Source organism: Neopelma chrysocephalum, unplaced genomic scaffold (assembly GCF_003984885.1).
Source record: "Neopelma chrysocephalum unplaced genomic scaffold, ASM398488v2 Primary Assembly neopelma1_147, whole genome shotgun sequence".
In the NCBI taxonomy this organism is placed as follows: Eukaryota; Metazoa; Chordata; class Aves; order Passeriformes; family Pipridae; genus Neopelma; species Neopelma chrysocephalum.
The window spans coordinates 6,591,342-6,604,123 of NW_020897809.1; the positions used below are offsets into that span (position 1 = coordinate 6,591,342).

Below are 12,782 nucleotides of genomic sequence, written 5' to 3' on the forward strand. Positions count from 1 at the left end.
CCCCGATGGATGACATCTGCGTGGTTCCTCAGTCATGGAGCTAGGAGATAACCCAGGAAGGCACGAAGCTTATCTTCCATGTAGCTACACGGGGTCTGGTTCCCATCCTCCCATAATTTGGACCCAGTAAAGAAACCCGGCGAGTTGGCCGTATGGCAGTAGAAGTTTTACGGGGCGGTTTGGTGCCGTGTTCACTCCAAGGGCGGTGCAGAGGGCGGGCACACCGGGATGGGAACTGGAATCCCTGCGATCCCGGGAGCGCGCTGCTTCCCTGCGCTTCCCCGCGCTTCCCCCTGCGCCGGGCCGGCCGCCCGCCTCCGCACGGACTACAGCCCCCAGCGTGCACCGCGCGCGGCCGCCAGCACCGCGGCGCGCCATTGGCCTCCCCGCGGCCGCCGCCAATGGGGCGCGGGGATGTTGGCAGGCGGTGCCGGGGCAGAGGCGCTCCTGGCAGCCGGTGCGAGTGGGGGTGCGACGGGGAGAGGAGACCCCGGGCGGGATGGGCGGCAGCGAGAGCAGCCACGGCGGCAGGAGGGTCACCTTCGGTCTGGACGAGCGGGACCAAGTCCGGGTGCTGCAGGGCATCAGGGTGAGGCGCCCCGGGCCGGGTGATGGAGGGCAGGGAGCTGGGATGGGGAGGGTCTGTCCGCGGGGTCAGGGGGAGCAGGTGCAGGGCTGGGAAGGACGAGCGGGGGAAATCAACAAGGAGGAGGCGAGGAAAACCTTGGAAGGCTGGATGAGTAGGGGGTTGGAGAGGTGATGGGCCGATTAGAGAGTGATGGGATAGAGGGCTGGGGGCCTGGGCATGGCTGTTGTTGAGCGGGGACACCCCTGCCCTTCACCTCCCCTTCCCAACTCTGCTCTCAGCCCTCTTTCCCTTCTCGCAGCTCAATGACCCCGTTTTGCCCCTGCCTTGTGCTTTGCAAGCAGTTTGATGCTAAAGATGCTGGCCGGCTCAGAGGGCATCCGAGAGGACGCAGCTCTACCCTTGTAATGGTACCCAGAGTCTTGGCAGAGCAGCACTGGCTGAACAGGCAGGAAGATGGGAGACTGTGGGAATAGGGAGGTGTTTCTAGGAGGGACAGCGGGAAGCTGCTTCTTGAACTTGGATCGGAAATTGACATGTATGTGTTGTGGAAACAAACCCAGGAGAGTGGTGGTGATATCATTAAGGAATGTTTTCTTTCCCCATTAAGACTTTTCTTTGGTTGGTTGTGTGTTTTTTTTTTTAATACTACCATAATTTTCACTGCTGTTGTTTTTTGATGCTTTTATGTGTTTTTCCCCTAAGGTCTGCCTGAAATGAGCTTGCAGAATGTGTTTTGCTGTGGCTACTTATTTTTTATCCCATTTTGACTAATCACTTGACTGAAGTTAGCTAAGAGTGTGCTTATCTCCTTGTTAATGTGTTTGATGGAGGTAAAGTTGTCTTTGCCTAATTTTTCTTTATAGGATATAGGCAGGGATTTGTGCCTTTAAAATCAGGCATTGGGCATGATAACAATGTAGAACGAACATGTTAAAAATGCTGTTAAGGTGGATAGCAGTAGCATAGCTGAAAATATGTCTTCTACTGTGACCAACTTAGTGAGGGAGGCAGCCCCATTTCATTGTGTTCTAGAGCCAGAACCTTTGCACTTGGGAGAAGGAAGGGGTCAATCATAACAGTGCTGTGAGAAACCCTCTGAATTGCCAGAAAACTTCCAAATCAGCTTTTCTTTCTTTTTCATGCATTTGAACCCAAGTCAGTGAGTGAGAATGAAGTTGAGATTGCAAAAATGTTTACAGCCTTATGTGAGTGGGAGGTCTGTGCAACTGTTCTCTACCATATGGTTTGCACTTCTTCTGCCATGCTTAGCTGGGTTAGCAAGCATGGGGGAAGAGGAAGAAAGATGGATGGACTTAGAACATATTTAGTTCTTTTCCTCCCATTTCTGGTAAATTTGTCCCTGTGCACAGGGTTGACTTGTTTAGTGGTTCTTTCCACCTTCGATAGTATTTGTGGAAGATTGTCATTGTCTAGTGAAGTCTTTAGGGTTGGGCAGTAGATTGGAGGTTTTATCACTTACTGGTAGGGTATGTTCTTTAAAAATGCAATACTTTTGTAGTAACCTGGACACTAACAAAGAGGAAGTGTTCACTGTGAAATGTACACCAACAGCTGACCTGGTTAACATATTACTCACCTACATATGTTTCAGCTCACTGAAGATGTAGTGAACCGAATGAAAGAATCTTCTCAAAGCAAAAGGGACAGCCAGAGATCTCCCCGTGCATCCAATGGCACATCTCCATCTTCACTGGCTGCAGAAGGGAAACCCAAATCTGCAGGTACTGTTGGGTCAGTTGGCTGTTTGGACACACCTCTCAGTAGTGCTGCCACTGCGTGTTACAGAGTATGCCTGTATTTTTCAGTACTATCTCATTATGAGAGGAGCTTTTTGATTGGCCTGTATCACGTTGTAAACTCTTCTAGGATTTCAGATGAACACGCAATAAGCAAGGCAGAAGTTTATCTTTCATTCCTGGTAAGCTGCCTTGTCTTCTTTGGATGCACTGCGTGCACCAGGAGTGTATTGTGGAAGGGTGGGGGAAATGCTGCTTTTTATTCTTTGGAAAGAAACTGATAGGGACGGGTAGTCTGTCGAAGTACAGCTGGCTAAGTGGATGATGAGAACTTGGTTTCTGAGTTTGTCTTTCTTTACAGGTCAGAAAACTATTTGATTTCTATTGGTTCTCAAATATGCTTTGTGGATATATATTAGCAGGGATTTGTTTAAGGCATCCAGAGTAACATGACGTTAGAGAACCTGGCCTTTGCTGTTAAGGCTTTGTTTGCTGTTAGCCTACATCTTTCCTGAATGTAGATTAGCCTTATGGACGGCCTGAACTCCATCAAATAATTTCATCTCCACTTGTGGGATCCCTTGTAATTACATGGAAAGCAGGAGGTCAAGGGGAAGACTTAATGGAACTAGAGGAAGGAAATGGAAAGTAGGACTAAAACCATGCTTGTGTTTCAGTATATATCAGGGTTTGAGGAGCTAACATCCTTACCTAAAAGCTTCTGTAGCACATCTTGTTCAGTGTGCCTGGTTGAAGATGATGCTGTTGGTGCCTCTGTTTCATAAATTCAAACTCTTATCCATCAAACTTAATTTTTCTTGTTTTTTTTTTCTCTTGATGGACAATATGAAATTCTCCTAAAGTAATTTATGATGTGATGAAGGATTGTTTTATACTGTAGTTGTCACAGGTTTCTGGTCTTCTTTCTAGGAATCCATCCACCGATGTCAAGTGACTCTGCTGCAGAGCAGGAACTGTACAGGAGGTGAGGTGAAGTTTTGAAAAAGACAATAGTTTAGCTCCTTTTGGAATATATATGTATATACATATGTGGTTTATTCGGTCTGAGCACGATAAGCATATGTTTGACAGCAGCTGAACATGAGCCAGTGGGTGCCCAGGTGGCCAAGAAGGCCAATGGCATCCTGGCTTGTACCAGAAATAGTGTGACCAGCAGGACCAGGGCAGTGATTGTCCCCTGCACTCGGCACTGGTGAGGCCACACCTTAAATCATGGATTCAGTTTTGGGCCTCACATGACAAGACACACATTGGGGTGCTGGAGTATGTCCAGAGAAGGGCAACAGAGCTGGAGAAGGGGCTGGAGCACAAGTCTGATGAGGACGAGCTGTGGGGGCTCAGCCTGGAGAAAAGGAGCGTCGGGGGGACCTTATTGCTCTCTATACCATCCTGAAAGGAGATTGTAGCCAGGTGGGGTTCATTCTCTTCTCCCAGTTAACAAGTGACAGGATGAGAGGAAATGTCCATTGTTGTATGTCCCTTGATCTTTTCCAATGCAGCATTGTATTTGTCTAGCCAGCTACTTCCTATTCTCACTGTTTTCAGGTCATAATTAAGTCCTTAATAGATCTAAATATAACTGAAGTATAAGTTTACATGGTGCATGTCTACTGTTGGTGCCAAAGTTTAACGTCACTGGAGTTGCAGGTCATGTTTAAAGTTTGTTGGGCTTTTAAATTCCTGCTGATAATAGAGGGATTGTGAGCAGACTTTGTGCCAAATAGATTATGGATTTGTGTTTTGGCTCTAGGTAGGACCAGTCCATGTTAAGCCATGACCTTGTTGCCAGAAGTCCTTTGATCACCTTCTCTCTGCCTTTGGTGCTCACACAGGTATGAGCAAGAACAGGCTCTGGTTCAGGAGGAGTTGCTCCGTCTGGCCAAAAGGGAAAGGGAAGCAGCCAGTGAGGCCAGGGGAAGGAACAGCATTAATGAGGAGAAGCAGACAACAGCCCAGCTGGTGAGTAACAAGGCTACATTTCCATGCAGGACAGGCTAAAATACCTCTGCTTGGGGGGATTCATTTAATGTCACTTGTGTGATGAGCTTAGAAACTTTGATTTAGGCTGAAACACTCCTCACCCCCACTCATCACTTAATGTTTGGCTCACAGTGTAGCTGCAGGCTCCATTTGCAGTGTGTCACGCAGTGCTGCTAAGGCCAGACTTGCAGGGGAAGGCACAAGCAATGGCTGTGCTGGGGACAGCTTGACCTGTGGCAGGGAGTGTGGTGTGTGGATATGGCCTCTAGCTGGTGAGAACTCTTTTGAACTCTCAAGTGTATGAAGTTAATGTTTCGATATATACAGCATCACATTCTGCTGACCTGATGTATCCTGAGACTTTGGTCTGTTTTTTCTAGAGTATAATTGAGCATATACACAAATTAATAAAAAGTAATAATGTCTTCTTTTGTCTGAGTCTTTTATGGGGCTGGTAACAGAAGAACTGTTATGAAACTGTCAAGTATTGTAACATTTTGAAGAAGGTCTAAGATTGATTTTTAGAGACCAGGAAGCATAAACCCTTTTTGTGCACACCACTTACTCTCAAACCAATTTGTTCTTGCCCAGCAGGCAGACTTACTTTTGGACACTTCTTGCTGCAGCCTTTACTACTAGTTAGGCACCTTGATGTTGCTGAGATGACCCATTGGCTTGTTGTCATAGCAGTGCTGGAGGCAGAAGTACAGTGAAGTACATTTGGATTGTCATTGGTGCTTAATATTGACATCATACTATTTCATATTGTTTTCTTTTAAATGCTAGCATTACTATGGCAATGGTGTACTGCCTGTAAACAGTGCAGAGTCTTAGTGGAACTGCCCCTTTTTCCTACCCTGCAGTGGTATGAGGAGTTGGGGTGTGAGATCAAACTACCTGTTCATTTAGACTGTGATGTTGAGAACTAGACTGAGAGTAATTCACCTTACCTGATACATACTGGTTTAGGAGAGGACAGAGTGGAGTGGTGATGGTCTTTGTTGTTGTTCTTCCATGCTACTGATCTGTAGCTTTATCAGTCTGTGCTTGATTTAAATGAAGAATGCTTCTATGAGCATGTTTTTTCTATATGTTGAATGCTAATAGGCATGGCTCACCTAGGCACTGGCTTGGCTGTGAAGCATTTTGAGGCTATAATATAAGGGTAGTTTGGGGACTGAATAAATAAAATTTATATAAAAATGGTCACAGTAGTTCAAAGAAAAGATCTTCCTAGCTATAGCCTATCTCTGATAGTGATCCCTAGAAGCTGCTTATGGAGAACATGAGAGTAGAGCAGGTGTGTAGCTGTATTGCTCTTGGAATAAAGCTTGTGAATAGCTGTGTCATAGGAAATTTCCTCTTGTATCCTGACCATGAGATGTTGCATCATTGCTGAGCTTTGGAGGAGTGATGTCTGAGGCAGGTGACTGCAGACCATTATAAGGAGAATGTTCTCTCTATGAATGTAATTAACTGGCTTCTGTAAGAACAAGGGGAAGAAGCTGGTGGATTTATTGTCCAATCTGAAGGTGTGGCCAGGCTCAAAGTAGAGCCCTGCCCTCCACCAGTGAGGTGTAGAGTAATCCTGGAGAAATGTGACTAACAGAGTCAAGTGATATTTGTGAAGTGTAAAGATGGCACCTCTAAAGTGAATTGGGACCTCACTGCTTACATACAAAAGCTGTATGTTCTATTATCTGAATTAGCTTTTAATTCTGCAGTGTTGCATACCCAGATATTGCATACTTTATGCTCTGCAAAAATCTGATCAGGCTCCCCTTGTGATAAATAGTTACCATGGTGTGTGTTAGCCCAGAACATGGTACAAGAATGAGAAACTGTTAAATTTCATTGCTCTTTAACTATCTCTTGATCAGTCATAAGTTTAAGATCCTTAAAAAATGGAGTTGTCTGGTCTGTCCTTGCAAAGATGAGGTCAAAGCTATTGTCTGTCAGCTTCTAAGCAGGAACTGTTTTGGCCAGACCTTTAAATTATTGAGATCCCTATCAGACTTGCTTTATCTCATCTATGGTTTCCTTTTGGGCATGGTTACCTTATTGTATTGACTCAATTGTACTCAAATCATATCTGTCCTTTGTCTTCCAGTATTGTTACCTTCCTTTATTAGGAACAGGGCTTGAGTGTTTCTTGTTCTTCTGTTTTTTAGCCCCAGCATATGGGGCAAATACTGGGTGTGAGCTGCTTGTCATCTCTTCTGTGTCAGTCTTCTCTTTCAGGTAGCAGATAGTGTTGGAACTCAAAATACCTAATGGTAGTCCAGGTGCAGATGGCACTGGAAATGATCTGCTTACATTTATAAGGGAAAAGCTTCCAGGGTTTTTTTATTGTTGTTGTGACCTACTGTGGAAGCCAGAGAAAAATGAGGCAACTCCCATGAAAGAAATAAGGAATAATTTGCTTCTAGCAGCACTTAATTTAGTAAAAATTGAGAATCATGCTGTGTATAATTAAAAAGCTTTGTTTTATTATTTTTTTTTTAATATTTGCAGTAAGATCTTGAGCTGCCCTGTACCTTTAACATATCAATAGTTTGGTGATTAGCAGCCCTCTCTTGTACTGTTGTCTCCAGCAGTACTGGAACATTTTCTTTTAACGTTACCACTTGTAGACCATAAATCCAAGTATGATAGCTGTATTTTGAAATGATTTCATTTTGATTGTGCTGAACGTTGCTTGTCATTTAATCTGTTCTTTATGATTTTCACTCACTGACTTTTATTATTAGCAATACTGCTGTGAAGCACTTCAGTCTTTTTATATATTGCACATTGCTGAAGAGAGCGTCGATTAGAATTAACCTTTGATGGGGAACTTGCTGACAGCTTCTGGGGCCAGTTACTTTGTTGTTTATGGGGCAGGGTACAGATTAAAACTCATTGTTATTTTATTGTGGTTTGTGTGGTTTTGGTCATTTTTTCTCCTTGAAGTGGTGCACTGGTTTCAAGAGGGATTTAGGGTTAAGTACCTGGGTCCTGTTCTACATTTTTGTCTTGATCTTTCTATTTCTTTTAATGACTTTGAACAAGGTACTTACCTTCTAGATACCTTAGTTTTTGAGTAAAACTCCTTAAAGCTTTAGTTTAAGAGGCAAACCAGCTCTTTAAGTAATAGTGCAGCATTTACTTTCCTCTTTGACTGAATATGGCTTTTTGATTAACCCTGGGGGCTGGCTCAAATGGAAATAATCTTCTAAGCTGCTGCAGAAGAACTCTTCCCCAATTTGTGTTAGAGATAAAATGTTTTGTTTGTTTGTACAGCACTGCAGGATCATGGTGCTGACTGGACTCTCTGAATAATTTAATACTGTGGGTACTTAAAACACAACAAGGATTATATGTACGGTACTTCAGAGCAAGGCCCAGGGTGTTCAACTAATGCTGGTGGCGTGCCTTAAGTCTCATGTGAAATACCCAGGAATTAATACAGCTATCTTTAAATCCTTTTCTATTTCTAGCATGAGGAACTTGCGAAGTTGTCAGAGTCAAGTTATTTAACTGCTTCACTATGTTGTGAATAATTTCACTATTCCCCTATACCAGAAGTCTTCTCTTTTTCCATTCCAATTAATCAAAATGTCTTCTCTTAACTTCACAGTTCTTTTGCGTTTCTATTTTTTTTTATTCCTTCTTACTGACAAAGGAAACTTTGCAAGCAAAGCTGCTCTTTTTCCTCCTCTCTGCTTTTGTAATCTCTGAAGGCTGTGCAGCACATGCATCAGGAGCCTCTTGAAGCCAGTGACTCCCTGCCTGATGGTTTTCACTGAAACCTTTGAGACAAATCAATGTGGAATGGGAATGGATAAAAGCAGAAGCTGGGGGGGGAAATAAACGCGATTAAGCGAAGACATCTCATTACTACTCTAGAAAGGGAGGATTATAACTTATAAAATAGGAGGATCTCATTTAGGGGCCATGTGCACTTGTGTTATCAGGACAGAGGGAGAGCAAATAGAATAAATGAAATTAATACTTTGAAAAGAAGCATTACCCGGATTTGAGAATTGAACTAATATGATTTGTGCAAAGCCCTGAAGTTCTTATCTCCCCATTTAATACCCCCAGGATAATGGCTTTGTCAGAGTTATTGACCAAAAGTCGTCATCTTCCTTCTCACTTTGAAAGAATGAATTCAGAAATGGGGTGACAGTAGGACAAACTTTGCACCATGAGACCAGACTGACGGACACTGGTTGCTGAGTGAAAACAGACTGGGCACAGAATTCCTAAATTACTGGGAAAGTTTCTCCAGCTGTCCATGATGGATGGCTTACTATTCCCAATGTTTCTGATCATGCTCTGCTCAGTGGCTTGCTGGATGGCAACCTTTGCTTTCTGATGGTTCCAGCATTGCACTGTTGTGACTGTGCTGGCTCAGAATATAGGCATGGAGGAAATACAAGGATTTGGGTTTGTTTCTGTTTGCTCCAGTAGCTGATTGTAATTGGTCATTTTGGTAATTTTGGTATTAGTTGGGGAGTGATCAGGTGGAGTTGTGTTTTCTTTTTCATTCTGTAGGGGTGGAGAAACAATCCAATTGGCCCATTTGTGGAAAATTTCCTTTATATTTCCTTCAAGCCAATCTTGAGGGTTTTTTGCTGTGAATTGGCTACTGTTGATCAGTGTCAGCTGCAGGTGCAGCTGAGCTGGTACTGAACATGGTTTTAGAAACAGTGCTGAATGTGATTTAGTTTGTTAAGGCTTTCATTTACTTTGTGATAAGCTGGGGATCAGCTCCATCCTGGCTGATTAGCCATAGGTAAGCATCTCTAGATTACCTGGGGTTTTGTTGTGTGTAATCTCCTATCATTGTGAAAAGCTGGAGTGGTCGGATGAGGTCCAGCAGTAGCACGGTGTTTGTTGGAACTGTGATAGTGTGGGGCTGTCAGTGAAGTGACACTGCTGCTTTTGAGGTCAGGCCTCTATTGTCAAAACTTACCATTTTTATCTCCCTGTTTATTTGAGTTGATGTAATGAAAGGTATTGTCTCTGTGAGCTTTGCATTATGGTTTGGAAACTGCTCACATCAGGGACAGTTTATTTGGTCCCATGGGCTCTGCAGCTGAAATGCAGCACACATTGAGCTGAACCCCTCTCTTTGTGAAGTTACAGAATCACAGAATTTGTAAAGCTATGTATAGGAAATAGGTTGGTTCTGGGAGGAGACATTGCTAACACAAATCTTGGGGTTTAGTGTTTGCTGGCTATTTAATTTCTGTAAATATTTCTTGATGGAAGTTTTTTATGGATGAGAGAGAAAACGTTGATTTAAATTGAAAAGTATGGAGGCCTGTTTTAAATAATAGTGCAAAATGAGATAAAAGCCTATTAAGTTATCTTTCTCCCAAGTTCAATTTTCATTGATGTTACAGTGATTAGCAACAAGTATCTACATTTGTTTGCCAAAGAAAATGTACCTTTTTTTTCAGATTAATTTTTGTTTTCTTAGAAAATGAGTGGTGTATTTAGTTACTAGAGCCTTCATTCCTACCTGAGGTGGGTACCACCAGTTTTGGGGGGCAAGACCTCTGGATGAACGTGGTTCCCTGCAGTTTGGCTCTTTGCAGAGCATTCATTGTGCTGTGTGTCCAACACCCAGACCTGCTCTCAGTGCTTGCAGAACCAGGTGGGGTCCTGACTAGGTTAGCAGGAGGTGCAGGATCTTTGGCTGGAAGTTGTCTTTGATTGCTCTCTCTGATTGAATAAGGCTGCCTTTTAAATATGGTGATACAAATGGAAACATATTTTTAGGTTTGATCCTTAATGAAATGTTGCAAGCTATTGACAAAGGGATTTAAATAGTTTCAGTCTTTGTTCTTTGTATCCCTCTCATTCTTGCCTTGAGAGCTTGAGATATTTTTCTAGACTTTCTCCTGAAACAAGTGTGTTGTGTGGAGACTTGTCAGTGGTCTGTTATTATCTAGTCTTGGGCCAGAACATTCCCCTTTTCCCCACAATTGGGTTCATCTTTGTCTGCTGCCCTCTACTATAAAAGTGAGTATATTTCTGCAGTGAAAGAATTAAGTTGGTTTTTTTTTTTTCAATTAAACCATTAAACATTTAAGGGATCCCTATGGAAAATAATCTTCAAGTATTAAATAGTGGACTTTGGAAAGGTTTACATTAAATTTAAGCTTGGCGTGGTGAGGATCTACACGTCTTCTACCTCCAGCAAGCTAATAACTTCTGATCTCTGGAGCATCAGTGAGGTCTAAATTTAACTAAAGCAATTTTGGAGAATGTGCACTACAATAAAGGCAGAAAGTGAAAACACAGCCAACCCAAAAGAAAACCTCCTCTTCTCTTGAGGGAAGGCGAAGGTGTTATCTGACTGCGGGTAAGATGCTGTGTATGTACTGCATATTTTCCTGCTACTGCTGCTATGATTTGTCAGACATTTATAGCATTTTTTTAACAACTTCCAATTTCTACAGCTAGACTTTTATCTCCTGACTGAAGGTTAATTTGTGTTTGGAGAGTTTTTGCAGATTTCAGCAGCTGATGGTCGTCTGAGCTTCTCATTTTCGTAGTCTCTTGGGCTAAGGGACCTTATCACAAGGTTGGCCTCTTTTTAAATCCTACAGCTGCAACAAATTGAAGTTGTCTGTGGTGCTGCCTACTTCTCCTGTCTTGTTTCAACTCTCCTGTGCCTATATTTCACACTTTTTTTTTTGTCTACCAAGTTTATGTACCCCACAGAAACTTGTTCAAGATTCCTTTGTTCTGACTTAGGGTTACTTTAAAGATATTTCATTGTTTAAGAAGTAAAAGATAAGGTTACCCTTCCTTTTCCTCTGTCTATAACTACAAAATATTCAATTAATAAAGAAATAGGAAATGTCGATATTTTTCTGTGAATGGTTCAGCAAAGCTAGTACTGCATCTTTTTGTTTTACTGCTGAACTATTGCTGAACTATAGTAGAATTCTGCTCTAATTTGTAGCTAATTTGTGGAGTATAAGCAACAGAGATTTGGTAATGCACCAGGATGTTTCAGTAGGCTTTCCTTTCCTTTCAGCCAGTACTAGTCAAATGGGATATGGTTTGTGGTATGAGATTTTCGTAGGTATAAAGATTTGAGAGTTTTGGAAGAACGTAGTTCCTACTAGCTTGGTTAAATTGTATTTTTGGATTATGAATTTGCTTGTCTGTGTTTTGAGTATTTGGAATAATACATATATTTAGTATTTTGTGCTAGCTTTACAGTAGTCATTATATTCTATCTAAAAAATGACATTGTTTGAATCTTGAATCAGTGATCCTTGATCACTGAAAATTCCCTTGATGTTTCTGACTAGAAAGAGTTGCTTTTTTTTTTTTTTTTTTGAAAGAGAGCAAGATTGTGAATTTAAAAGGCCAATATAATAAAGACCAATTCTAAGGAAATAAGTTTGCCCTCAGTGAAACACTTCGATTGCTCTTGCACTGTCAGCTGATGGGGATGTGAGGTAGGTGACCTGCCACTGGGTATCACTTCTGTCATATTCCCTAAATACCATGAAAACTGGCTTTGGTGCTTCTGCCACATTTTCTTGGAACTTGAACATGTCTTGATGTGATCCTTGCTTATGGCCAAAGGGTGGTAAAGAAGCTGCATGAGATGGACAGAGGTGTCTGCACTGCGTGGCAGACAGAGAAACAGTGCAAGGCGCTTCTTGGGTCTCAACAAAAAAGGCTGTCAGGTGGATTAATAAAATAGCTGTTTTAACACATGGGCTTCTGAAGCCCCAAGAACCAGGCCCAACAGAGCAGGTGTGCCCTAATCAAAATCATGTTTCCTCAAATACAATGTCTTCCAAAGCCCCAAGCTTTGTTGGATTGTACTAGTAGATGAAACCGAGTAATCAAAATAAGCACTGATGTTATTTCTTTATTTCTCACCTTAAAGAGCAGTTAAAGCGAACTGATGCAAAGATTAAATTTCTGAGGCTTTTTCCTAATTGTTAATACAATTGTGTTACAGTTGGGCATCCTCAAACCTACTTCTATTTGCTGCTGATGTTTATTCTAATTCTTGCTTGCTTCCCTCTTTCTCTCTCCATCTTTTCACTTTCCCAAAGCTGCAGGACGGTTTGCTCCTGCCTCCTCTCCTCGTTGGTGGTGTTATCAGGCACGTGTGCAGCGGGTGAGATTGCAAACGCTGCTGTTCTCCGGGATTCTAAGCATCAGACAATGTTTTACACGGCGTCCCATTCTCTAGCTGGCTGGTTGGACATGATGTTGGTACCTTATCTTCACGCTGACACACACTGGACATTAATAGAAATACATTGCTGAGGCACATGTGTGGAATTTCAAGCAGCCTTTCTAGCTGTGCTTTAGATAGTCTATTGTGTGCTTAACCTCTTGGAAGAGGTTTTGATGAGAAGTGCATAATGTTAACTCTTGGCGAGCTGGATGGACTCTTAGTTTCT

The 12,782-nt window shown here is 42.5% G+C and overlaps 1 protein-coding gene across 5 annotated transcripts in view; it reads left to right on the forward strand.

Moving 5' to 3' along the window:
- Nucleotides 1-415: 415 nt before the first annotated feature.
- CHCHD6 (coiled-coil-helix-coiled-coil-helix domain containing 6) overlaps nucleotides 416-12,782 on the forward strand; it is a 109,706-nt gene continuing 97,339 nt past the window's right edge. For all 5 annotated transcript variants that reach the window (XM_027700882.1, XM_027700883.1, XM_027700884.1 and 2 more), the window contains exons 1-4: nucleotides 416-589; nucleotides 2,202-2,331; nucleotides 3,277-3,331; nucleotides 4,200-4,326. In XM_027700882.1, coding sequence (XP_027556683.1) covers nucleotides 500-589; nucleotides 2,202-2,331; nucleotides 3,277-3,331; nucleotides 4,200-4,326 — 402 coding nt within the window. In that variant the 5' untranslated portion in view covers nucleotides 416-499. The remainder of the gene's footprint in view (nucleotides 590-2,201; nucleotides 2,332-3,276; nucleotides 3,332-4,199; nucleotides 4,327-12,782) is intronic.